At 43.7% G+C, this 27,791-nt stretch overlaps 1 protein-coding gene across 5 annotated transcripts in view; it reads left to right on the forward strand.

Moving 5' to 3' along the window:
* The window catches only part of LOC148033570 (transcription initiation factor TFIID subunit 13-like), a 75,778-nt gene that overhangs the window by 30,035 nt on the left and 17,952 nt on the right, over positions 1-27,791 (forward strand). For 3 of the 5 annotated variants that reach the window (XR_015691326.1, XM_087681510.1, XM_087681511.1), the window contains exon 2: positions 13,267-13,426. Coding sequence is in view for 4 of the 5 variants with exons in the window: in XM_087681510.1 (XP_087537636.1) it covers positions 13,306-13,426 (121 nt within the window). In the remaining variant the exon portion in view is untranslated. The remainder of the gene's footprint in view (positions 1-13,266; positions 13,427-27,791) is intronic. The other 2 variants (XM_087681512.1, XM_087681513.1) reach the window with 1 other exon arrangement.

A 27,791-nucleotide genomic window follows, 5' to 3' on the forward strand; every position in this document is an offset into this window, starting at 1 on the left:
GCCCATGTTGTGCCATGGTGCCCAATGGCAGATTTTCAATGCCTGCTTTAATGTGAATGCCCGGTGTGGGTTGAAGTGGAAAATTGTTCGGCTGTTTATTGGCCACTGTTAAAGGATGCAATGGCCGTTGTGGGCACTATTCTGGTCCCCCCGAGCCTAAGGGCCATGAATCGTAACCGTTTGTGTATGTTATGGGACTTTGCTAGGAAAAGGCCTGCTTGGTTACGTCTTAATTGCTCTGGCATGCATCCTTTGCACTTTCGTTTGAAATGGGGCAACTTTGTAGGGCATTGCTTTTCGTGTGGAAAATTGGGGTATTTTATGGCCGAATGCCCAAAGAAGCAACCGACTTCAGATGCTGAGCATGTTGTGCTACCCATGGAAGATATGGTGCTTGATGCTCTGTCGCAGGATGCAACCCAACCACCTAAAGTTTTGGATAAAGGAAAACAACATGTTTCGGGTTTGGATTCCCGTGGCAATGACTGGGTAGATATACGCGCCAAAAAAGGTAAAAGGTTTGATGCTAGCCTGGCGGATATTGGGCCTAATGCTTCACAAGATTTCATGCGCACTTATATGTGCAGGAAAGAAATGTTGTCTTCAGAGCACACTACTCATACTATGGTTTCTTCTGCTCCCCGTAATCAGTCTACAAGGAAAGTATATACGGACGGTCCAAAGGGCCCACCTGCTAAGTTGGCTTTTGATACTAGAGGTAATGTGATTACCCCATGGGATCGTCGTTATTCCCGTTCCATCCCCAAGACAATGGATATACCGTCTACCTCTAAGTTGGCCGTCAGAACTCTTTTGCCGTGTTAGCTGATTTTTTGGATGAGGGAGTCCTTGATATTCTAGCAGAAAAGGTTAAATCGAGGCAAGTTGTGCCTCGTTCCTGATTTTCTTTTTTGAATACACATAAAGATAGCCACATGGAATGTGCGAGGCATTTGTTCTCGCCATAAGCAACATGCCATGTGGACTGTATTGCATGATAATCAGTGGGATGTCTTGTGTGCTGTCGAGCACAAGAGTCATGGTGAAGCAAGAAAAGTTGTGGATTGCCATGGGTTTCGCTTGTTTTATGCAGGGACACATGCCATGCATTATTCTGGTGTGCTTATGATTGTACATGAGAAATATCAGCCTGTTCTTATTAAAAATGATGTACATGGCCGTTTTGTGGTGATTGAAGTTTTATTTGAAGGAGAGATCTTATGGTTGCTGGGCCTCTATGCTCCGAATGACCCTTTATCCCGCCGGGATCTTTGGAATACTTTGCAGACCTCCTTGTCACTTGGCAGACGGGGTTTTTTGATGGGGGATTTTAATATTGTGTTGATTCTTCACAGTCCACATCAGAGCATTCAGTGATGGACGCTCCGGAAAGTCGTGTGTGGAATGCGTTTGCTCTTGCTGTACTTAAGCAAGATCTCTGGTCTTGGCTACACTCTTCTTCTACAGGGTTTACTTTCCATTCTGCGCAGTATGCAACTACATGGTCGCGGTTGGACCACATGTACATCATGCAGGATGATGATTTTCTTCCTAAGATGCTGGAAATGAAAATGCCTTGTCGGACCATTTCCCTCTACAGCTTGAGATGCTTGCACAACCCATTGCACATTTTAAGCAATTTCTGGATAGACTCCCTTTGCGTTTCAACTCGTCTTATTTGAAGCATTCAATCTTTCAGGGCTATATGCAGCAATTGATTGATAAATTTTTATTGGACTTCGCCTCTGAGGGCAATGCTTCTTTTGAACGATTGCTCTCTAATGTGCAGCGGGTTGTTCGGCAGTATGGGATCCATCATGCCTCTCTTTATCGGCGGTGTCGACAAGCAGCGAAGGACTTACTGGCTTTGGTTCGTTCTCTGCTGGTGGACACTCCAGATGATGTATTTCTGCTGCCATTGGCGATGAGTTTGGCTGATCTTATTAAAGAGTTTCAGTTGAAATCCTGTCAGCAGGCCAAATTGCAAAAATTGACTAAGAATTTGCAAGATAGTGCTTGTCAGACTCATAAGTTCTTTCGAGCTCTACATGCATCTCCTGCTCAAGAAAATATGACTAGACTCCAGGATCCAGTAGGTTGAATGGTCATTGATCCTCAGACTATTGTGAATATGTGCAGGAATTATTTTCTAGACCTTCTTGGTTATTTTCCTTCACCTTCTGACCAAGTTACTCACGCACGCTCAGTTTTCTATGATCTGGTCCGCAATCAGGTTCCACTTGATATGCAAACTACTTTGGAGACAGATATTTGTGAGGCGGAGGTTATGGATGTTTTGTTACATCTGCCCAAGGATAAAAGTCTCGGTTGGGATGGTCTCACCAATGAATTCTTTGAGGTTTTTGCTACTCAACTGGTGAAACCATTGACGACTATGTTTCAGCAGGTTTGGGAAACGGGGTTCATGCCTTCCTCATGGAAAGAAGGTCTTATCAAACTGCTTCCAAAAGTTCCTTCGCCATCAATGTTGAAACATTGGAGACCAATTTCTTTGATGGGTTCGATGTATAAAATCTTTTCCAAAGTGATGGCGAATCGGCTCCACAAGCATCTTCCGGCCATTGTGCATCCTCTTCAATATGGTTTCATTAAGGACTGAAACATTCTGCATAATATCTTAAATGTGCAAATGGCTATTGACTATGCAAGACACTCTAATCAGGAAGTGGTATTGATTCAATTGGATCTGGAAAAGGCTTTTGATTAAACTAGACTGGTCTTTCATTGCAGAACTTATGTCTACTATGGGCTTTGGTACTCCGATGTCCCGCTTGATCTACACCATTAGTGCTGCAGCTTCTTCGCGAGTTATGCTAAATGGTGGTGTTACCGAGCCATTTGTCCTTGCACGCTCTGTGCGACAGGGTTGTCCCTTGAGTCCTCTCTTCTTTGCCCTTGCGATTCATCCGGTTCTTTTGATGTTATCTTATATGGCAGCTTCTACTCAGTTGGCTGGATTGTCTCTTCCTTTTGGACAGCACTTCATTAGTCCTTCTTTGGCTGATGACAGCTTTATGATTTTGCGTGCGGACAAGGACAATCTTCGCAAAGCATTAGATGTTTGGACGCTCTTTGGTCATGCTTCTGGTCTTCATATCAATGCTTTCAAATCAGCCATTCTCAGTTGCACGGAGTCAGATTTACAGTCATTGGGCTGGCAGGGACAGGTTGTTCCCCGTGTTTCCATTGTCAGGCATCTTGGGTACCCTTTGGGTGTTGATGTTCAGCCAAAGCAACTACTAGAGTGGATTTCACAGAAATTGGCAGCTAAGTATCTGTATTGGAAGTCGCAGGCTTGGCCCTTCCATGTTCGCCTCAAAGTGGCTCAGACAATCATGTTGCCAATGCTCATATATTTCTTGCCATTGCTGCCTTGGATTACTACTACTTTGAATGCTCTTACTCAGCACATTCGTTTCATGTTATGGAAGAAGGATTCCTTGCATGCAGGCATTTCATGGATTTCTTGGTCGCATACATGTACCCCGAAACGCATGGGTGGTGGAGCTTTTTTGGATGCCGAAACTCATATGCTGGCACTTCGTTGGTCTCTTTTTCGTGCCATCTGCGTGGATCATCACCCGTGGGTCGTTATAGCCCGTTATTTTCTTGAGGATCACGGGCTTGTGCAAGGTAATATACAAATTCAGAGCTCTTGGTGGCATGTTCTTAATGCAGACTCTCGGTTTTCTAGTCCTTCCTCATCCTTGCTTGCTTATTTGGTCTGCTTCTGGAAATTGGTTCTCCAGAAGGTGCGTTGGCATCCAGCGGAGGACCGCTTACATACTAACTCTTTTCAACTGGAATTGTTGGCAGCCTCGCGATTACTTTCTTGGGAAGGCAAACATGAGCTCAGACCAAAATTTAACCGCATGGCACGTTTGGGCTTGACTTCAGTTGCAGATGCCACCCTTGCCTGCCCTTGCTTTGGATCTCCTTGGCAGGACTGGGACCGTGCAAGCCGGTTGAATTTGGAAAATGCCTTAGCTAACCAGGTGTATCATCTTCTGATTAAAGATCATCAATGGCTGGTTACTAAAGCTAATACTGTACGGGGATTGCGGAAATCTCAGTCATGGTGGAAGGCAACTATGATGGAGGGCTGGTTGAACAAGACACCTTTCAAATGCAAGGTCTTTCTTTGGAGGGTGATGATTGGTGGTCTTCCTCTTGCTTCAGCCCTTTCCAAGTGGAATCTCTAACGGCAACTGTTTCTTTTGCACCACTACTGTGGAATCGTCCTGTCATTGATTTATTTCTTGCCCTCTCACTAAGAATATCTGGTCACTCTTGTCAGCGGTTTGGCGAGCAGTGGTTGGTTTCTCGCTAAGCCCTTTTGATTGGGTTTTTGTACGGCCCAAATACCCCACACCGACATAGTCGCATATGAAGATCTTGTTTCACTTTCTTAGATACTGGGGCTGTTGGCACAATTGGGCCACTCGGAATGCCTTTCTTTTTGATTCGGCCTCTAATGTTCCGGGACATATTGCGAGGCTTAAAGGTCTCTTGCATTGGCAGATAGATCTCATTTGCCACTCTGACTTACTCTCTTGGAAGGACTTACTTCCCTGGCATATGGCAATTTCCTCTACGTCTTTGCCATGACTTTTGTAACTCTTTTGCTGTTTAGTATTGAGATTTTACATATGATGGCTTAGAGCCATCGTGTATCTTGTAATCATGTAAACTTGTACCTTTTTTGAAATATTTGTTGGTCAGTTCTAGATATGCTCAATGTCCCACTCTTGTGGGCTATAAAAGGAAGGTTCCTCAAAAGCCATTTTCAATCTTTCACACAATCAAAGTTTTTCCAAGTAGCCTTAAGCCCTTTTCCTATCTTCTGTTTGGATTGCCATCTAAGCTTCAAAGTCTCCGATCTCTTGCAGGACTGGCAACCCTTTCTTGTTATGGATGCCAAATGCCCTTGGTAGGACTAGAATCTTGCAAGGCGTTTGACCCTTAAGTTCTCTTAAGTTAATAAGATTTATCATTTCATGATCAGAGACCATGCATGGTTGACCACCAAAGCCAATACTCTTTAGCGATTGTATAGATCTAAAGCCTAGTGGAAATTGACAATTATGGAGGGATGAGTCAATAAGATGCCATTGCAAGATACTCAATTGGAGAATGTTAATGGGGAGACCTTCCCCTTGTGTTGGCTCTTCATTGCAAAGATATTTCTTTTTTTCGTAAAAGGTAATTGTATTAATTACGGAAAAAAGGTACAAGATTACATGATTACATGATTACAAGAAACACGAGGGCCCTAGGCCAACGTGTGGGAAATCCCCGTACTAATGCACTAAAAAGGTTACACGAATCATGGCAATGACCCAGAGGCAATTGCCATATGCCAGGGATGCAAATCCCTCGGAGGGAGCAAGTCGGAGTGCCGGATGAGATCTAGCTGCCAATGCAAGAGCCCTTTAAGCCTGGCAATATGTCTCGGTACATTAGAGGCCGAATCAAAGAGAAAAGCATTGCGCGTGGTCCAAATATGCCAGCATCCCCAGTATCTGAAAAAGTGAAATAAGGTCTTCATATGTAACTGTGGCGGTGTGGGGTACTTTGGGCGCACAAAAACCCAGTCGAAAGGAGATAGTGAGGACCCCACCACTGCGCGCCAGATTTGCGACAAGAGTGACCAGATATTCTTGGCAAGCGGGCAAGAAAGAAAACGATGGCGGGCCGATTCCGCAGTAGTGGTACAAAAGAAACAATTGCCATTGGAGATTCGACGCTTGGAAAGGGCCGAGGCAAGAGGAAGACCACCAATCATTACCCGCCAAAGAAAGACCTTGCATTTGAAAGGTGCCTTATTCAGCCAGCCCTCCAGCAGCGTTGCCTGCCACCATGACAGCGATTTCCGCAGTCCCCAAACAGTATTAGCTTTCACACCCAACCATTGGTGATCTTGAATGAGAAGATGATACACCTGATTAGTAGAGGCCTTTTCCAGACTCAACCGGCCTGCAAGGTCCCAGTCCTGCCAAGGACGATCCACAGCCAGGGCAGGAAAGGGTTGCAAAGATATTTCTAATGGGAGTTGTTTTTTTTGTACCACTACAGTTGAGTCTTCCCATCACAGATTCATCTTATGTCCTTTTGCTTGGAAGATTTGGCCCCTTCTCTCGGACATTTGGCTTGTGATGGTGGGGACAAGGATGTGTCCTCTTGACTTAAAGCTAAATACCATGGTTTGCCACAACCTCATATGAAGATCCTATTTCACTTTTTCGGATTTTGGGGTTGCTAGTATCTTTGGGTCACTCGCAATCCATTCATTTTTGATGTCGTCTCAAGCATTCAACGCCATGTTGCAAAGCTTAAGGGACTTCTCCAGTGGCAGCTTGACCTTCTATAGCATAGCGATATCTTGGTTAGAAGTGATTTAGTTCCTTGGCATACAACAATCTCCTTTGTTCCTTTGCCGTGAGTTTGTATCTTTTATGCACGATGGACTAGAGCCATCTTGCATCTTGTACTTCTACTTTTTCATAATTAATAAAATTACCTATTATGGAGAGAGAGAGAGAGAGAGAGAGAGAGAGAGAAATAAAGGTATATTAACGTCTACGAAAGGCCAAGTTGGCCTATGAGACCAAAACGTTACATACAAAATGTCTGGGAAACTTTCCAGGTCCCAGTAAAGCTACCATCTAATGCTATGATAAACTAATTGAGTAGGTAAAAAATGGTATATAGGCTGGGTACAATTCATATGTGTTCCAAGTATGGTGTGGCACTGCTCATGGAGCTTAGAGAGAGAGAGAGAGAGAGAGAGAGAGAGAGAGAGGAACTTTGGACGCGATCCCCTGTTGGCGCTCGTGCTTTCCTTGTCCAGTGGGCGAGCTAACCTATCTCGCGCACAGCCTGAGCCCTCCCGTCTGTCCTGCGTAGGGTCCATTTCTGCCTTCCGCGAGCCCTGCCCATGCACGCCTACAATCAGTCGTCGGCAAATAGTCTTGTTCTGCGATCTGATGTTCGTGTCGCGCCCTAATCTACTCATGATAAAGAGATGCTGAATAGGGAGAAGGGACAGCTCTGCCTTGCCTCTGCATGGACAGCTTTCACGCACCCAGTCAGAAACAGACCTGGTGTCCAGGCAGACTTCAGTGCACTCCCTGAGCACCCTTATGCAGGCAGGTAACGGCAACAACAGATTCAGATAGAAAGGACAGATCTGCGCCTGGGCTGAAGACTTCTGACGAATAGAGCCTGCGGATTGGACATTCTTCTATTGCACGTGTAATCTGCCCTTGTGCACCGATAAAGAGAGCAGACCTGCCTCTGTACACACACACACACACACACACACAATTTTGTGATCGGAATCTGATTCTGCTATGGCAAATCTGCAGGAATCTAATGGTATCAATATGGCCTTTCTCTATCAGCAGATTGGGCAAGGGAATGACAAAGACTTGGCAGACTTAGATGGTGATTCGTTGGCTGAAGACCTCGGGCCGTTGTTGGATAGTGATGAGATGCGCAAACGTCATAGGATGTCGGTTGAAGAACCGGTCTTCGGCCCAAATTTGCCTTAGCCTGAGGTTCATGTTTCGTGTTCACAACTTGATGGGTCTCTATAGTTCATGTTGGCCACTGCCAATCATCTTATGTCAGATTATGTCCATTGTAATGAGGATAAAGCTAACTCATTACCGGATGGGTATCAAGTAGTTGCAGTCATGGGATGGTCTTATAGCAAATTGTTGCTTTCCATGAGAGGGCAGCCATCTTTTATTTTACTGGAAGGACTCCTTTGATCACAAGAATTCGTGCATGGCTGCAGTCCATGCTCATCAGTTTTGAATAGGGCTCAGATGATGCTTCAGGGCGTATGCAGGTCCCCTTGGTTGAAGAGATTTATGATGGCCCGAAGGGGTTCTTTGAGTTTCTTTTTCGTTCTACGGAAGTACAAGCTCTTATTATGCAACACATTTCTTTGTTTATGGATGGGCAACTAGTTCATGTGGTCCCTTGGAGGCCCATGGCTAAGTTTCAGGAGGAACTGAGATAGGCATTCCCAATTTGGGTAGAGGTGGTGGATTTCCCTGTGCATCTCTGGAGACTCCTCCTCCTGGTTTTGAGAACCCTTGGGGAGGTTTTGGTGGAACCTAGGCTGGCTTCCGGCAATCGGAATAGGGCATGTATGCTTTGGGATACAGGGAAACCTCGCCACGACAAAGATTCGCTTTGAGGTTCCAGGGTTACAAACGTTGGTATATGAGTTGAAATGGGGTACTTTTGAAGGACATTGTTTTAGATGTGGCCAGTTGGGCCATTTCATTTCGGAATGCGACAAAAATATGGAGGTAGTGCAATGCCCTATGGATCCAGACATGGAAATGCAAGACCACCTCCCTCAGCAGACGATTCAGAAGCCAGTACCTGATCCAGAGCAGCTTTCCCAACATGGTCGTAATGAAGGCAAGAAGGATGTTTCCCACTGTGGTGGGGAGCGTGCTTCGCTTGCGGGTGGGTGGAATTTGGCTCCTCAAGAGGATTCTTGGGTCACTGTCGTTCGTCGTAATGCCAGATAGGATTCTCGCTCGACTCCTGCCCATCCTCCGCCGCTCCCAATCACTCAAACCTTTCAACGTAGAGGTAGGGGGTTTTATATGAAACCTCAATCTTCGCGTGCTCCGGCAGTAGAAGATAAAAGGACTTGTGATTCTGCTTTGTGCTTCGATGCGCGTGGGAGGCTTGTGCCTTCTCAGGATGTTTTCCGCTCCTAGCAATAGCAGTTTCCTTCCTGTGCTTCGATTGCAAGTTTGCAGAGGGCAAATCTTGTTGATGTTATCCGAGGTGAAATGGAGAGATTCCAAGCTACCAAGGCTATTGATGTAAAAGGGAAAGGGAAAGCGGTGGTTTAGTAGTTTTTCTCATTTATGATTGATCATGAAAATTGCTTTGTGGAATGTGAAAGGTATTTCTTCGAGTAGCAAGCAGTATCGGTTGTGGAAAGTTGTGCTAGTTGGAAATTGGGATGTTTTTTGTGCCTTGGAGCATAAATAGCATGCTTTGGTTGAATCTTCTTATGTATACAAGGATTATGCGGTTTTTTTTAGTGGTCGACCTCCGCATAAATCGGGAGTTATGTTGGTTGTCAAATCCTTCCTACAACCATCGTTGGTCTCTTAGGACCCTTGTGGCCGATTTTTGATTCTGGAAATAATTTATGAGGGAGAGGTTTTGTGGTTTGTAGGCGTGTATGCTCCTTCTACTGCAAGGGAACATCGTTAGCTTTGGGATGACCTGCACTGCCTTGCCATGGCTCATCAAGGTTTTTTTTTGGGTGATTTTAATGCCTGTGTTTTTGGGGATCAAGTGACTTCTCTACATTCTGTTACGGATGGTCTTGAGTGACAGGCTTGGGATGCTCTTGTAGCGGTATCTTTGAAATAGGACATGTGGTCCTGGATGTATCCATCACAAGCCGGATATACTTATCGTTTTTTTCAGCATCCAAATACCTGGGCCAGACTGGATAGGATCTACTTCTGCCGCTGGAGTGACTCCTTTCTTCCTGCAGTCATTGATATGTGAGTGGAAAGACAACATGTTTTGTCAGATCACTATCCTTTGGTCCTGGAAATGAGCCACAGACCTGTTCATGCATTTAAGGCTCTCCTTGCTCATTTGCCTCTTCGGTTTAATCAATCTTTTCTGCAGCAAAACCAGTTTTTGGAAGGTCTTCGTCAACTGATAGCTTCTTTTAGCTCGAAGGTCCTATCTAGAGGGTTGGAAGCATGGGCGTTTTTTAGGGATAATGCACGAGCGTTATCCCGACAGTATGGTATTCAGCATGCTTCCTCCTTTCGAGCTGAATTGCAGGATGCTCAATCTTTATTGGCTCATTCCTTGTCTTTGTGTCAGACGGGGGATTCCAATGATGAGTTGCTCACATGCATTGAATGGTTAAAAGGCAGGGTTCAATCTCTCAGGAACAGGAATACGAAAAATATAAATGGCTAGCCAGAGCCGAAGCTTTACATGATAATAACTGTCAAACTCATCAAATTTTTGCTCGTTTGCATCAGAAATATACCCGAGAAAATATTGTGCGCTTAAAAGATGGGGAAGGTGATATGGTGACTGATCTTGCCTCCATCATTCGGATGACTGTTGACTTTTATAGGTCCTTCTTGGATCCACAAGAGATTCTTTCCGATGGTGTTCTCTTTGCTTGAACATATATTTGTGACTTGATTAGTAATCAGGTCAAACTAGAATGGGTGAACTTAATGGAGACTGATATTTCAGAAGATGAAGTGGAAAAAGTGTTGTCTCACTTGCCTTGAAGGAAAAGTCTTGGCTAGGATGGGCTTCCTAATGAGCTGTTTTCAGCCCATGTGCAACTGCTTAAGGACCCATTAAGTTGCCTATGTCAGCAAGTGTGGAACTCTAGTATGATCCCTTCAGATTGGAAGATTGCTGTCATTAGGTTGTTGCCCAAGGTTCCCTCTCCAACCTCTTTGCAACAATGGAGACCCATTTCTATTATGGGGTTGTTATATAAAATCTTCTCCAAAATTATTACCAATAGATTGCAGAAAGTATTTCCGCACCTCATTTATCCAGGTCAATACAGTTTCATTAAAGGTCGGAATATAATGCACAACATTTTGAATATTCAATTGGAAATTGACTATGCCAAAGCTTCTAGCCAGTAGGTTGTTATGTTTCACTTGGATATTGGTCATTTTTGTGGCAATTAATGTCTACATAAGGTTTTGGTCTCTGTATGATTTCTCTAGTAAATACCATTAGTTAGGGTGCTATGGCTCGTATTGCTCTTAATGGAGGGAATACTGAGGAAATTGCCTTATCTCGGTCTCTTTGGCAAGGCTGTCCTCTCAGCCCTTTGCTGCTTGCTTTGGTAACTTACCTGATGCTCTCATTATTGGATAAGTTGGCATATCAAGGTGAGATAGTTGGCTTATCTCTTCCGTGCGGTGACCAGCTTGTGGGTCAATATTTGGCAGATGATTCTTTTATGTTCCTCAAGGCTGATTGCACTAATGTTAATCGGGCAATGGTGGGGTGGAATCTTTTTGCTTTGGCATTGGGTCTTCACATTAATTCTCAGAAATCTACCCTTCTCTTCTATACGGAGAATGATCTGCAGGCCTTGGGCTAGAATGGAATTGTGATCTCAAGGGGCAATATAACCACACACTTGGGATATCCTATTGGTGTGGAAGTAGCTCCCCATGCCTTGTTGGATTGGATGGCCTCCCGAATTCATGACAGGTTCATGTACTGGAAATCTCAGAGTTGGCCTCTACATATCAAACTAAAAGTGGCTCAATGCATTATGATCAGTATGATTTCATTCTTTCTGCCATTGCTTCGTTGGACTAAGAAGTCCCTTTTGGATTTGGTCCAGCCTATCAGATTTATGCTGTGGAAAAAGAAAGGTAATCGTTTAGGTTAGGTATGGATCTTGTGACAGCATGTGACTACTCCGAAAAGGATGGGGGGTGTAGCCTTGCAGAGTCTATGTATTCAGTGTCATCCTTGGTCAGATATTGCTAAATTCTTCATAGAAAAGACTGGCATCTCTCATGGTTGCACGGTTATTCATGCTTCCTGGTGGCATGTGCTTAATTCTACGAGGCCTATTAAGGTCTCCCAATCTTTTCTACTTTCTCATTTGATTGCATCCTAGGAGGTGATGCTTCGTTTTGCACTTTGGCGTCCTCTTGATATTCGCAAGGAGGAAAATTCACTGCAATGAGAAATACTGGCTTCCTCAAGGTTGTTGGATTGGCCTAAAAAAGATTTGCAGCGAGACAAGTTTAATCGGATGGCTAGGTTGGGGTTGAAGATAATTCTTGATGGTGTTATTCTTGGGCAGCCCCGTCTTTATTCTTTCAGGCGTATTCGTCAATACTTTAGGGTGCCTCGTGGATATAGTGACATTTTTTTGTCCATACAAGACAGTCTTCAGAGGTTCTCTCATTTGCCTGCGTTACAGCCATTGTATCCATGGCGTGACTGGATGTTTGTGCTTCCTAATGATTTTGAGAAAAGGTCAGCTAATCAAATATATCATCAGATGGTGGAAGAAAGAGATGGGTCATTGGGAAAGTTAATAAGTTATGGCATCTTCAGGATAGCAAAAAGAAGTGGCAGGAAAGATTTATCCAGCTTTGGAAGTCTAAGGTTCCATATCAGGGTAAAGTGTTCATGTGGGGGCTGCTCATTGGGGGTCTTCCAACGGGATATGTGCTCTGTGCCCGAAAGATCTTTGCAGGTCGTCGTGTTTTCTGCACTACATGTGATTAGTCATTGCTTCACCTCTTTGTCTCTTGCCCTGTTGCGCGACAAATCTGGAATTTCATTTCCTAAGTGTGGTCCTCGGTAACTTAGCACCGCATACCAGCTCGTTTGTGGATTATGCGAAATATGTCCTCTATGTCTTCTTTGCATTCAGATTGTTCCTGCCTATTCCATTTCCTTAGATGGACAGCCTTGTGGCATATATGGCGTACTCGGAATGCCTTTATTTTTGATTCAGCATCGGGCATCTATGGGCATGTGGGTTGTGTGTGTGGATTAGTGTTATGGCAAATCTCTTCTATGATGTTAGCTAACCTGGTTCTTCCGGATATTGCTGCTCCCTGGCTGGCGATTGTTCGCTCTACTCCAGCTGTTCTTTCTGTGTGATTTATTAGTGCTACTCATGTAATAGGTTGTTCTGGTTGTTTTGATAGCCTACAGGCCTCATGTAAATATTTCCAGTGAGAGAGAGTTTATGTCTGTTACTTCTATGCTGGCTTGATGGTCTGATGTGTATATTTACTACTTAATTCAATTATCTTCATGAAAAAAGGAGAGAGAGACTATGTCTTCTCGATAATGCCCTTAAGCCTTTTAGAGACTTTTTGTTCCTCTAGAATGTTCTTTTGATAGCCTTTTGGCTTTATGTGTGTTGTTGCTTGGTTGGCCTGAAGGCTTGATGTAAATATTTCCATACATTAATTTAAACTTCTTCACGAAAAAAAGAAGAGAATGCATCAAAAGATGGTGTAGCTTTTCATAGATTAGAACTTCTTTGAGACCAGGACCTTTTCTAAAACAACTATTGCGGCTTATTTTGTTTCAGCTAGTAATTTGAATCTGATAAATGATGGAATTTTCTCACAAAATTAATGCTCTAGATGTGATGTTTTTTCCTTTTCTTGATATGCGTCATAGCATGAATTTCAATTCGAATATATTTTACAGGTATGTAAGCATTTCTTCATCCACAACACAACCTGGTTAATGCCTATCATGGGGAGCAATGGGGAAGCACTCAATTCTGTGAAAGGAAAGTCTGGCTTTGGTTCCCACCAGCAGCATGAAAGCTCTTTGAAGCGGAAACGAGGCACATTTACAAAGGACTGTATGTGCTTTTGTAGTTTTACCTCCCCTCTTAGCCTTTCCCTCCAATATTAGCACAAATGAACATCATATACATGTACATAAACAAATACAGTATACATGTACATATAAAGGGTTACTACATACCCTTTATATTTTTTGGTGAATCACTACTATTGTCTTAGTCTCATTATGCACAGGGAGTATAAGCTTCATGATAAAGTCTATCCACAAAAAGAAAGCAATGGTAAAAGAAGTATCACCGACATAGAAGCTATGGTATGAGGATTGCTACAAAGAGCATCTAAAGGAGCTGTAGGAAAGAAATGGCTGAGCTCATAAGAATGCATGGTTCCTTTGTGTATGAATCGCCAATGCACAAAATCTGAACCCATTCAGAAAATTTGGAGTATTTTGATAGTTGGGATGAAAATCTTCTTAGAAGTGAGAAAAGAGCTGTAACTGCATCTGCTGGCCTCCAGGCCTCTACCATCACCTACCAAAAGGGTTGTTGCCCGCTTGGTCTGTGCCTCCCTCCCTCAGCCTTGCACCACCTGCCTTATCTTCCAGCCTTTGTTTGCTCCCATCCAGCCTTCATCACCTCACCCCCAGTCAGACTGGCAGTGCTCAGCCTCGGGCCACCCCCATTTTCAGCTCCACCTCCTTTCTTCTTTCTCAATCTGCATTTCATGCTCCCTTTTACAAACCCCCCCTTCTTTGTGCAACTGGTTCTAATTGGCACCCTCATGCTCACCCCTTGTAGCCCTCATTCAACTCTTATCCCAAGCCTTCCCCCTTGGCATTGGTAACAGCTTAATATGTTTTGGACTTTCATACAGTTCAAGTGACACTAGCCTAACAAATTGAAGGAGAGAGGGAGACTCATGAGACACAGCTGGTCCACCTTCATTTAGTGTACCTCTCGGTGCACCGTTAGCCAATGCTTTCCTTACTATCCTCTTTTCCTTGTCCTTAGGACAAAAGACTTGGGAGATTGTAGCTTGTTTCTTGGGTCACAAATATAGGCCCGACATGTGGCTATGATGCTGTTTAGGGGAGTGTTTCTTCCCTCATCATTGGACAACATCTGAGTAGGATCCCCACTCCAGATTACTTCCAAGCATATTGGACCTAGGGACATTGTCATAAATGGGAGCTGATTTCAGTATGATAGCTTGGTATATTTGGACTGCAAGATGTAGTCATGCTGTAGACCTTTAGGATATATCCTAAGCAAAGGCTATTTTGAGGATTTGGATAGAGATCATCCATACTCTCCATGGGAGATGGGAGAAGATACATGGCATCATTGAGAGGATGAGGAGGATGAGAGAGGCCTTCTTGCGGACCTAGCACACAAGCCCTTTTTTTCCATATTTTCCCTCAGATGTTTTAGCATTATTCCCCCCCCACATTGATTGTTTATACAACCGTTGTATTTCTGATGTACTTAGCTACTCTTTACAGAGTTCCTTGTATGAGGTGTTATTAATAGAAATTGTCTTTTCTTGTGTTATAACAGAATAGAAAAAGAAATTTAATTCTTTCTATTATTTTGTTTATTAAATTTGTTTCCTTTGCACTTACTAGATATGAAAGAAAATTGCATTAGAGCTGGCTATAGATGAGTGGTTACAGGTTATGCTGGATCCACACAATGGGCTCAAGAAAAGATAGTACATACTTTTACCTATATGACATAATTGGGCGCCCGAGATCGGAACTCAAGCATATTAGAGAAGCTCACACACAGAAAGAATCAATGCCTCGAAGTGTGGGCTAGATCCACTAGAACAAATAGTTACAATTAGCAAGATGGTGTGACCATGAAATGGTTGTACAATATGCATATGTAGGTTGGAAGTTTAAAATGTATATATCTTTGCAATGAAAACTCATATGAAGATTTCAACACTGTTTTCATAATGTGCTTGTAAAGAGTTTTCACATGATAGCCATATGAGAGAGGGGGGATCCCTAAATTTTAGGAGCCTCGGATTGGCCTAAAAATTCTAGCTCTTAAAAATAGGAATGACGTTCTAAAGGTAGTAAGTTTTATGTACTGAGGAATGCTTACTAAATTTGGTTGTTTCTGTTCTTGAAAGTACTCAATCCAAAAAGGAAGGCTATAGAGAAGAGTTGAGTGTTAGGACACTTACATAAGCTTCCAAGTATCTTGGTACTTGTCACACCTCATGACATGTGGTTGGATACTTGTATTGTGCCACTTCACTTTTCCTTTTTGCACTAGGTCTCTTCTTTCCCCTATAAAGAGCTATCATTTTTCCTCATTTTACAGTTTTCTTGGTCGTAAACTCTTGTATAGCAATTGGAGATGGTTGGCCCCATCCACCTCCATCATCAAATACCTCCATATTCCCTCTTCTTTTGTTGCTGTTTTACAGGATAACATACCTATAAATTCATTACAATCCCTCCTTGAGCTTTTATTCCATTTCAGGAATAAGAAGCAAGCCATATCAATGTATTGCTGCTCATCAACGGAGAAAGAATGATTTTTACTCTTTCTATTTCTCATCTTATAAAGAAATAATTGTTTTTTTGCATAGTAAGTGATGCATTTGTGCATGTACATCTTTGCATGATTTTGTGAGAGTGAGAATTACTTCTCACTCTCTGGTTTTGTAATCGATCTCCTCCCTAAAGGACTTGGATTGAACAAAAATAAATTCCTTCGGGGGGCGGTGAGAGGGGGGGGGTTTCCCATCTTCAACCCTTGTTCTTGGCTGTAGGATTACTTTTGAGGGTCACCATTGCTTGGTCTATGATCTTATGCATGATAGTGCCATAGTGCTCATTGGGAGACTCATCAATAGGCTGTATGTTCATGTTTCTATGACAGTAGGGTTGCTATTGAGGCCAATGCAGTGGCTGATTTGCTTAGCTTGGTTAGGATGCATTCATAGGATATGTTGGTAGATCTTATAAAAGTGAATGCACTTTTTAAGTATGTTTGTGAGGGCTTCTTTTTGGAAAAGTTCCAAAGTCCTTTCCCAACAATGGTTATGTTGGTGCATCTCATAAGTTGCCCTTGGTTCATAGTGATTTATGCTGAGTCCAGACTGATGTCACATCTATTGGAGGGTACCCTTTACTTTGTCACACTTGTGGATATACTAGGCACACTTGGGCTTAGCCTTAGAAATCCAAGTGAGATGTGTCTGTTTCATTGTAGTATTTTCTTGCCTTGGTTGAAAATCATATTGGTCACAAGCTCTCAACTCTCCACACTGATAGGGGGATGAATACATGTCTCCTGCGTTTGCTGATTTTTTAGCAGCTCAGGACAAATATATTGTGCCGCATTCTCCACGACAGACTGTCCTTGCAAAAGAGGGAGAACCAAACTTAATGGAAACGGCCAGATGTATGTTTGAGGGTAAGTCTTTGCTCAATAAATTTTGGTTGGATGGAATTCAGTGTGTAAAGTACGTGCGGAATAGAGCACCCACATGGACATTAAAGACCATAATACCCTACGAGGTGTGGATAGGTTGTAAGCCAGTCTGTTTGCACATGCAATCTTTGGTTCTTTGGCATATAACATGTTCCGTCTCAGCTAAGGCATAAGTTAGAGGATTAAGGCAGTGAAATGTGTATTCATTGGCTACAATTCACAAAGTAAATATAGACTGTACCAGCCTTGCATAGGATCCCCCACCTTCCCTTCTCGTCATCCATGGAGCTAGAGGTAGAGGATCCCCATCCTCCCAACATCCAGAGATGGATGATCCCTAGCACGTTATTGACACACCTGCATCTCCATCCCCTGGAGGAAATTCAGACCCCTTCATTGAGAGACTTGCATCTCTGGCCCTTGCCTCGGAGAATACAACTTCCTAGGTTTTACGTTTAGAGATCCTTGCCACTCAATAGGTGAGGAGGCTGATTTCTTTGCAGGAGATGAATCAGACATTCCCCATGAGGATCCTCTCGTGGAATATATGAGGCTTTGGTCTATGACTGTTAGACAGAGCTGAAGTCTCAATAAACAAGACTTTCATGAGCACTAGTGGAAGGACTAGTGATTTTTCTCATGATTTAAGAGCACTATTTCTCAGCAGAGAGGATATCCAGGAAGCTATTGCTAGGATAGAGATATACTTATTGAATAACAGTAGGGGGAGATATATAGATTCAGATGAGTTTGCGATTGTGTTGGAGAGTAGTGGACTCCGATAGTGCAAGATTTGGGCATCCTGGTCCCAAAGAGAGCCATTTGGGGTTTTGTGAGATTGGATGATGCATTCATTGGATTGCTGGCCATTTATGCCCCAAATTACCAATGAGATAGGAAGCAGTTTTGGACTAGCCCTGATAAGTCTCTATACCAGCTGGATCATTTTAAGCTAAAAAGGTGCATTACAAACTTAAAAACATTAATTAGCTCTTTAAGATAGCCCCAAATCTCAAAATTATGAAACTTTATTAAAAATCAACAAAGTTTCTACGATCCATAAGCAAACACCCAAACATTGGGAGGATCCACATCTATAAATAGGGGGCTTCCTAGTCACTTTGTTTCATCCCTGTTTTGCAGATCTATACACACCTGATCAGCTAGCACCTTGTTCCACTGCTGTCTACACCCTGCACGGAGGACATCTCAGTTTGTGGATTGCATATCCAGCCTTTCCCAGATGAGGTGCACCTTTGGCAGCTGCCACTCACCATCTTCAGCTTGGGAGCTTCCAGCCCTTGCATTTGTAGCAGCCAGCTGTTGCCGAGTTCAGCTGGAGGTCTTCATTGCAAAAGACTGTCAGGAGCAGCCTCCGAAGGCTGTGTTTGGCCCCATCTGCTGCTGCCCAGCAGCCTATCACCCTCCGGGTGCAGTTACGTAGTTGCCAGCCCCTGCATTTAGCATACTGGTATGTGTTTCCAGCTGCTGCCCTGCCATTTTCTCCATTGCACAGGCTGCCCTGCTGACACTGCCTTTGATCAGCTTGATCTGGTTAGATTCACCATTCTGATCTATGTTTACAGCAGCTGATTGATATAGAGGCTGCCTGTTGCGTTTCTGAATCCGTTTAGAGTATAACACAGTCTCCAGTTCATCTCTACCCTGGTCCTTCTAAGAGATAGAGGTTTTATATTCACTCTTGCATATTGTGTTTACGGCATTTAACGTCCATTCATTCTTGTTTTTCTTTGAGTTACTCTTCACTTGTACATTTGAGTTCTATTGTTTATCACTTTGTGTTTTGTTGTATACTTGTATTTATCTTCTTTGCTCGAGTATTTCTTTATTGGTATCAAAACTAGGTACTCTTTGAATAAACCTAAGCCTCGATTTGAAAGCTTGACATCGGAGACAAGAAAGAACTCTGAAGGAAAGATGGCTTCAAACACATCCAAACCACTTCAATCTCTTGAACAACCTTTGCCAACAAGATCCGAATAGAAGTGGTACTTTCAACTTACTCCAAAGGATTTCGACACAAGAGGAGAATCATCTGACTACCATGGACAATTTTGTCCATATGAAATCTCATGGGCCAAATACAACTTGATTCTCATGTATTGAACCCAATGAGCTATTGAAGGTAATACTGGTTATCTCCCTTTCAATTTCGTATAAAAGTCTGAAAATCTTGTAGGATCGTCAGAACTTCTAAGTTGGATTGGCCACCCAATTAGAGATAGAGACATTGAGTACATACCATCTTTCATGACCTCTCCTACTCTGGTGCCAAGTACGCAGGTTTATATCTTTAATTTCTCTTCTATTCCTCCTATTTCTATGCATGATTTTGGAAATAATCAAGAAGAAGGTAATCTCTAGTGTGTCCATACAAGTCAAGTCCTGAAGAGAATAGATTCTTGTATGTAAATAGAAGAAGAGTTGCTTATAAAAAGAAATCAGGTAACACTTCTACTTTTTCTTCAAGTTTTGCTTCTTCTAGTCCTTTTGATGTTGATGTTTCATCTTTATTCACTCCATCTTCTACATTTTAATTTCCATCTTAAAGTCTATTAATGTGGTTCACCCCAATTTCTTCTATACCACAATTTCCAATCTGACCCATCCCACACTTTTTGTTTGCTGGCTTCTACATCTTCATTCACACCTTCATTCATATTGCCATTTATACTTCCATTTTTTCAACCACACACTAGAATGGGGGGATCTTTCAACATAGACACATCCTTTTCCTATGGGTCCTTTGCTTTGGCATAAATGGGTGGGAGAGGTATACTACTGGTGGGGATTTATCCCTCCCAAACCAAGTATCCATGGGGACCTACAGGCAAGGGTATCCCATCCACACATATTAAGGTCCACTCTACTCTCCCATCTCCCAAGTGGCCACAATTTGCTAACATGTCACTACCAAGTGGACCAACCTACACCTTTTTGGCATTTGGACTACACACATGCGTCACCTCCTTTGGCACACATCTAGAGTCACCATGCCAAGCACTTCGATGTCACATGTTGTTGAGAGACAATATCATTTAGTACATTTTCCCTCCTCCATTCCTATTTTTGGTTTCCATTTACAAACCCCGAAAGGATTTTTGGGCGCCACCCAAGAGACTTCAGTGGGGGCGACACTCTAGACAATCTATGTCTATCTATCTCTCTCTCTCTATATATATATGTGTGTGTGTGTGTGTATGTGTGTGTATGTATGTATGTATGTATATATGTACACACACACACACACACACACACATGGTACTGACTTCACCCATTCTACCTATCCCACATCCATTTCTTTGAACGTTCTGTCACTCTCTTCCATCTCTCCACTGCTGCTCACATCCTACCTAGAAGACATTGCAGTTCGTGGTCTTCATCTCTCCTTGCACCAGACACCATGTCTCCTTTACCTTTTAGGCCATGTTTTGGTCTGCAGATTCTCTTCCTTCACCTAGTGACCATCTCCACCATTTGGCATTGGATTGTACTTGTGTTTTTGGTTGCAGATTCTCTTTCTCCACCTAACGACCATCATCTCCATTTAGCATCAATAGACATGTGTTTTTGCTACCAGATCACCTCTCTCTACCTAGCGACAATGCTCTCCACCTAGTGTCAACTTCTCAGGTTGTGTTTCGCGGTCTGAAATCTCCTTGGCATCGGTGATGGCCTCTGTAGACACCTACTACCTTAGATACTTGCGGTTTTACAGTTCCTACTCCATCATGGGTTGGATTTCCTCACCTAGTAGGCCGTCCTATTGATCCTCATCTTCCAAAGTATGTGTTTGTAGCTGGGGATCTCCCTCCTTGACTCTGATGGCATCAGAGGATTGCGTTCTATTTCCTCGACAGCTATCCTTTACCTTCAACATATATCTTTGACATCCTATTGCCGGAGGACTATGTTTCACTCTCGTCATTGTTTACTTTTCTTACAGGTGCTACTACTTGATTTAGACATGATAGTGTAGTTATGTTTAGAGCTTTGCCTTTGCTGTATTAGCTTTGTTTACTTAGCATGATTTAGTGCTTCATCATTATTTTCTTTTGTGTTTTTTGAGTTTCTCTTCTCTTTCAATGTTTGCCGTACACACTTTGTGTTTCTCCTGACAAACTGTACTGTCTCTTTGGTTACTTTCAGAACAATCATTTCTTGACACATGTAGCACCTAGTCACATATAGTTCTATCCCATGCCACCCACTTATCTCTCACCTCACACAACCATCCATTCATTTTGCATCAACCAAACATGCGTTTACATATAATACTTGTTTCAATGGGTCTAGCTTTATAGCACGGTCTAATATGATGTGGCATGTCTTAGATTCCCAAGGCTTGTGGGAGATTGTTTAGGCATAGGAATTCGAGCCCGTCGACCCCCATTGGTTCTTATATGAGGTAGTTTGCTCTTGGAAGAGCAAATACACTAAAGGTATTGTCAAGTTGATGTAGAGTCTTATGCTTGAGTTTCACTCACAACTTCAACATTTTGACCTTGCATTTAAATGTTGTGTACATCTAGTTGATTGCTATGTGACTTATGATTATACCCTACATATCAAACTTGACTACAAACTCCAAGAGTTCAAAATTACTAGGAGGGATGATTTGATTGTCAGGTTGGTTAAGTTCTCGTGATTACTCGTTGAATTTTCCATGTCTTGCTTTCCAAATTCAGCCGCGATCAAGTCACCTTATTCATGAACAAGTTGTTCAAGAAAGCTTTGAATTTTATTCAACAAGTTATCTCACAGCCCTAGTTGAGAGAGTGCGCTGCGGAAGAGGGAATACGAACATGGAGGAAGAGAGAGAGAGAAAGCGGAAAATAAGGAAGAGAAATCTGCACTGACTGAAATGAATGCTGAATACACTGAAATGGACTGATCAGTCCCTGCACGCAGCCCATAGCGTCAGTGAGGGCACCAGATCAGGCTGATGATGATGGCAGCACCACCACGGGGGAGGAGTGTCGGAATCTGCAAGAAGACAAGTGATCAAGTGGGGAGGGGGGCTGCCTATAAATAGGCAAAGGACAAACCCTAACCCTAACCCTAAAATGGGCGCAAACCCTAAAATGAGCGCAAACCCTAAAAGTGCCCTAAAATGAGTATATACAACCCATTCTGTTTGGGACTCATGGCATTAATGTTGGTCATGCAAATGCTCTGTATAGTGTTGGTCATGAGGAGAAATGTAGCTAGTATTGTTTGATGCTCAAGGGGGAGGTAGCACTTCCACTCCGCTAGTTGCAAATAGCTCTTTTATGTAGTGGATCTCGAATGTATTTAGCATGCATCGAAGGTATTGTGCTGACAGTATATCTGCCATGAGGTCACTACTTAGTGTACTAGTCACTGTGAGATGTATGCGAATGAGTATGAGTTTCACCCGAGCATTGGAACTATACCTTTGTATCAGTTTATGATGTGTTTGGCATGAGTTTTTGCCTCAATTGTGAGTCAAAAATTCTGATAAGTTTCAGCTTAGTTTTCAATCAGTTTGAGAATTATTAATGGTCACATTTGGGATTAATTTTGCATGAGTTTTTGCATTAGTAACTGATTAATTTTGCAATCAGTTTGTGATGAGTTCTAAGATCAGAAAATGATTAGTTTATGATCAGTTGATACTCAGTTTTCAATGGTTCAAGCTGGTTCCGTGGGACAACAGCATGTTAGTGAATGCTATTGACAGTTTTAGACATGGTTTATGCATAGGATATGCTTTACTATGGTTCTGAAGTCAGCATAATTGAGAAACATGAGTTATGGATGTATCCAATGGGTTTGTAGCAACGGTTTTGGACTAATTTTCAGTTTTATGTGATGTATATGTTGGTTGGAAAATTTTCAGCAAGTTTGGAGTATATGGTTGATTGGACAATAGTGGCCAATGTTGTGACTGTGATGCCTTATGTAAATTCTATTGTAGTATGCTTTTCCTTTGGCACAATGCAGTGCAATCGAGTGTTGAGTGTGAGAGTGAGAGAATTCCTAGATGGGTGCGCCACATCGTTAGGGGGTGTAAAGTCCCTTCGTCTTTGTGTATAAAGTTATACGGGTGTGAACACACCCTTATTGTACCCTAGCATATAAATACATTTTTTTCTTTATGTACCATAACAATCTGGGAGGCTCATCTAGGGATTCTCTCTCTCACACTCAACATTGTTGCTACACTTCTTGCTCGCAATCCCATTGCACACTCATTCCTTCATCGAGGACGATTGTAGGGATTTCAAGGGGGAGGTTTGTCACGGGGACGTGAAATTTTAATGTACTTTAATCTTGTTGATAACATTTAGTTAAGTTATTAATCAAATGTGCAAGGTTGTTTAGCACATGTGATGCACATGGCAGATATTTCATAGTAATAGCCCAAGGACCCCGAGGATGTAGCGGGTGTCAAATGAAAAAGTTGTGATAAGTTATTTGGCCAATAAGTGTTAGTTGTGACACTAGAGACTAGCATTAATTAATTAATTAATGCTATTCTAAGGGTCAAGAGAGGTTGGGAATCACTCCAGGTTGCAAATGGCCTAGCCAATTTAATTATGGATGGGCACATTTAATTTTGGACAAGGTTAGAAGGGTTGAAATTAATTTTCAAGATTATTTAATCCTAAGCATTAATTAAATGGCTGGATAATGGCTGAAATTAATTTTCAAGATCATCCCCTCACCACACCTTCAGCCTCAGCCCTCTACCATTACTGTCCTTTGCAGATATCTCGGTTCATGATGTTGTTGAGCTAATCGTGACACCATACTAGCAAGTGATTTCATTCTAGAGGTCGTCTTCACATGCTATTAGGCAGTCTAGATTGCTGTGTTTTCAACATGGCAACCTGTTTTTTATCATCCCTACTACTGCATTTGCTGGTTACACTCCTCCCTGGATTGTTACAGCAGATTATCTTCATCATTATTGTGTGTTTTCAGCTCTTGCTGCCACCCCAACACCCATGCGATAGGTCCCAGCCATTAGCCCCTTTATGAAGGCTTCATTTATAGTAGAATCAGGTTGTTTATAGCAGGTTACACCCTCTTTATCAGCCCTACATCAGATACTTGCGTTTTTGTTGTTTTTTTACTCTTGAGGACTGAGTTTCACTTCCTATAGTGCCGTCCTTCATCTTTCAGCATTCACTTCGATATTCTCTTGCCCCAGGGACTGTATTTCGCTCCCTTCATTGTGTAGAATCCCTCCAAGTGGTGTAGCTTTATCAGCTAGGACAATGTAGTCATCTCAAAGCATTGCTCCATGGTATCAGCTTTATTCATTCATAATGATTTTGTGATTTATCATTCATCATCTTCTTCACTCTTCTTCTTTGAGTTTCTAAGTTTTTCTTCTCTCAGCATTTGCCATACACTCTATGTTTCTCTCCACAAACCCTATTGTTTCTCTGATATGGTATGAGTGCATACTGTTCTATCACTTTTCTTGATATGTTGTTGGAGTAGAGGTACTTGGATTGTTTGACTCCTATAACTCCTTCGGCTCTATAGTTCTCTCCATTGAGAGATAGAGGCTGTTGCCCATCCATGGTTCCCTAGGACCTATCTATTTTCTTCTCTCCCTTGATCTGCTCCACGAACACCAACTCCAATGCGGGCATTGAGGAGTTTCTATGTGATACCCCTCCCTCCACTCCCTCTACTTGGGTTTGAGAGACCACCTCTGGGAGTTTTCTATCTTCTCTTTTATTCGAGCCCTAGGTACCTTCTTCGGTACCACTGCTGGCATTTCCTTCATCATTAGACACTCCAGAGGTTGTGATCCACGAGTTTCTTGATTCTCTCTCTCTTGGACGGGGATTTAGAGGGGACTCGTCTTTCTTTTACTTCAGAGGGGGATTTTGTTACTTTAGCTTCAGAGGGGGTCTAATCTTGTAGTTCTTCACACACCCTTTACCTTCTTGGGGTGCTTGATATCTCCATGCTATCTCACCTATTAATTTCTATTGCTACCCAAGATGTATAGGTTCTTCCTAGTTCGGGGCCTTGGATGTTTTAGCCATGACTTGGTAGCTAGACCTTCATATTCCTTCTAGCATGAAGCCATGGAGCTTGTGGGTTTCCTCTCAAGGTTGAGTTTTGGGTACCATTAGTTCATCATGTCTACTGTTCTTCACTATAGGTTACCTTACAAGTGGAATTTTGAGATTAAAAAGTGGATCTTCTTCTCTCTTACTCACCCCTCTTAGGGCAGCTTATTGGGCCTTGGGGGGGGGGGGGGGGGGGGGTGTTGAGAAACCTATTTACTAAGTTCATTTCAATACATCAATTCTTGTTTTGGTTTCCATTTACAACCCCAAAAAGGCTTTATTTGTATCATTAGTTAGTATCTAGGCGCCACCCGAGAGAGCTGAGGTGCCACTTGAGAGACTTTGGTGGGCACCACCCAAGAGAGTTGTGGCACCACCTGAGAGAGTTGAGGTGCCACTTGAGAGACTTTAATGGGCACCACCCAAGAGAGTTGAGGCACCGCCTGAGAGAGTTCAATGGCTCATGTGCTTATAAATAGGGCATGGGCATTTATCCAATCTTCACTCCACTCCACACTTGTTCTCTCATTCAATCTTCATCGTTCCCTCATCATACTATTAACCTCAACTTTCTATCATTGTTGTCCATACCCCTACCTTGGCGGATATCTCAGTTCATGGTACTGTCCAGCTGATTGTGATGCCATGCCAACAGGTGATTTCCTTCTAGAGGTCTCCTTCACATCACCATTAGACACTCCGGATTGCTGCGTTTTCAGCTTGGCAGCGTGGTCTTTTTTTTTTTGCAAATAAAGTGTGGCTAATTAAATTACTTCAGAAAAAACCTTGAATACAAAGAAGTGCTCATCCTCAACAGACTAGTTGGAGCTGATGCAGAGTCACAGATATATCATATATACAAGCCTCTCAGGGCGGTCTAGGGGGGATGGAGGCAAGAAGCCATGGAGGGGGGGTGTATCGCTATCTGGGGCTGCCTATCTGTATCACGAAAATCAGGTCCTGGCCGCCCCAAGTGCGCATGAAATGACAATGGAGCTCCTGATGAGCCCTGGACTTGCCCTACACCTGATCCCATCGGCCGCGGAGGGAGTGGATGATGGAGGTCCAAAGCTCTGCTAAGGTCGCCTATATTGAAAGTCTCTCTTCGCCAAAAGCCTCCCAACACCGCACCTTCTAGATATGCCATCCAGTAAGACTCCCTATGATCTCCTATACCTCAGAGCGGTGTGTTGTGGGCTCCAGTACCTGGCGGATGGATAGAGCCTCCAAACCGACCACTGTCGACAACCCTACCTCAATAATGAATATCGTGTCTTGTATCCCGGCCTTATACAGAAGGTGGCGGCCTTGGCTAATTGCCTGCTAGCAGAAAGCTCCCCATGAGATACATCCAAGGCTGGGTGCTATACGGCGAATGATACAGCATGCTCCTCTCCACACGAGCTGCGCTGTCTCACATGACCAAAGGGAGTGCTTTGGGGTTTCCAAAGGCTGTTGCGTGTAGCGCTTACAACCTCCCTCCTTTTGCATCTGGGCTAGCCAACTTCCCACCGCCAAGCCTCCATGTGCCACTAGCCAGAAGAAATACGATACCCTCCTCGGTCTCCAGCTATCCCATGGGCGGCACCAGAAGGTCCGTTGGAAAGGCTCTATGATGCTGTGCTCTGCTCAGTGTCTGCTACGTGACGGCACCCAATCCATGTCCTCTTGCATCAGTATGTGTCTGCCAATTCTGGCACTGTACTCCAGGAACCTCGGTGGCTTCTTGGTGACCGCAGTGGCCGGCCATAGCCACTCTCTTGGATTCCACTCCAGCTCATCAAGTGGCTTGCCCTCCCAGATCCAGAGGTGCAACTCCCTGAGCTCCTTCCAGAAGACATAAGGGTCCAGCTGCCATGTCTTTCAAGTTTCCCTGAAGGCCAATCATCCGAATCCCCCTCCATGAAAGGACAGCTATCTCCTCATCTTGTTGCCCTCTGTCAAGGGCCAGACAACCCCCCTCCTGCACGGTGAAGAAAGTGCCAGGTGGAGCGCCGTCCACTCTATCTGCCACCTGTAGGGGGGTACCTGTTGGTGAGGACCTAGCGGCCCATACTTTCGCGAGCTCTATGGGCTCTCATATCGGGGGAGCAAGTTACTTCTGAGGTATTGCTGCGTCAATCTCCCTTCTCCTCAACTCGACTTCTCTCTAGCAACCTGATGCCCGCTGCAACACCTCCTCGTCCACCAACCTGTACACCTTCCGCCAGGTCCTGATGGTGCGAGCTGGGTCGGCCTCCCAACCAACCCACTGGATGTGGGGGTGCTCGCCGATTTGTACCCCCTCTTGATCTCTGACCTGGGGGTTCCAGATCACCTGCTGTTGATAGTCTATCTTCTCCTGGCAACTTGGGGGCCTCTGAATTAGGGCCTTACGGAGGCCTTGCTACACAAAAAGTAAGCTACGTAGGAAGGGGGATCTGGGAGGCGTGATCTAGGCCATCGTGAAGATCCATCTCAAGGATGGTCTCCAATCCCCGCCAAGCCTCGGTCTGCACTCCTGGAGACCCTTTTGCAGTAGGACCTTCCAGGTCTGCCCTCTTGGTGTGAGACCGCGGACTACAAGCTTGCCTAATAGGGTCATACTCTGATACTCTGGGTCAATGATCCCAAGCCCTCCCTCTGACCGATACCGGATGATGGTCCCTCACGCCACCTTGGGCCGAGAGTCCTTGGAACTGTCCGACCTGGCCAAGACGAAATTCCACACTAGGCGGCGAAGCTGAGCAGCACAGGACGAGGAGAAGTACCAACATGAGGCGATGTACCAAGCCATCGCTAGGAGGACCTAGTTGACCACTAGGGCTCGGCCCGCAAGGGAGAGGCGAGCGGTACTCCAATAGGTCAGCTTCCTCCGAATAGAGTTGAGGACTGGGAGAAATTGCTGG

This window comes from Lygodium microphyllum, chromosome 7 (assembly GCF_053477565.2).
Source record: "Lygodium microphyllum isolate KBCC chromosome 7, Lygodium_microphyllum_v1.1.10, whole genome shotgun sequence".
In the NCBI taxonomy this organism is placed as follows: Eukaryota; Viridiplantae; Streptophyta; class Polypodiopsida; order Schizaeales; family Lygodiaceae; genus Lygodium; species Lygodium microphyllum.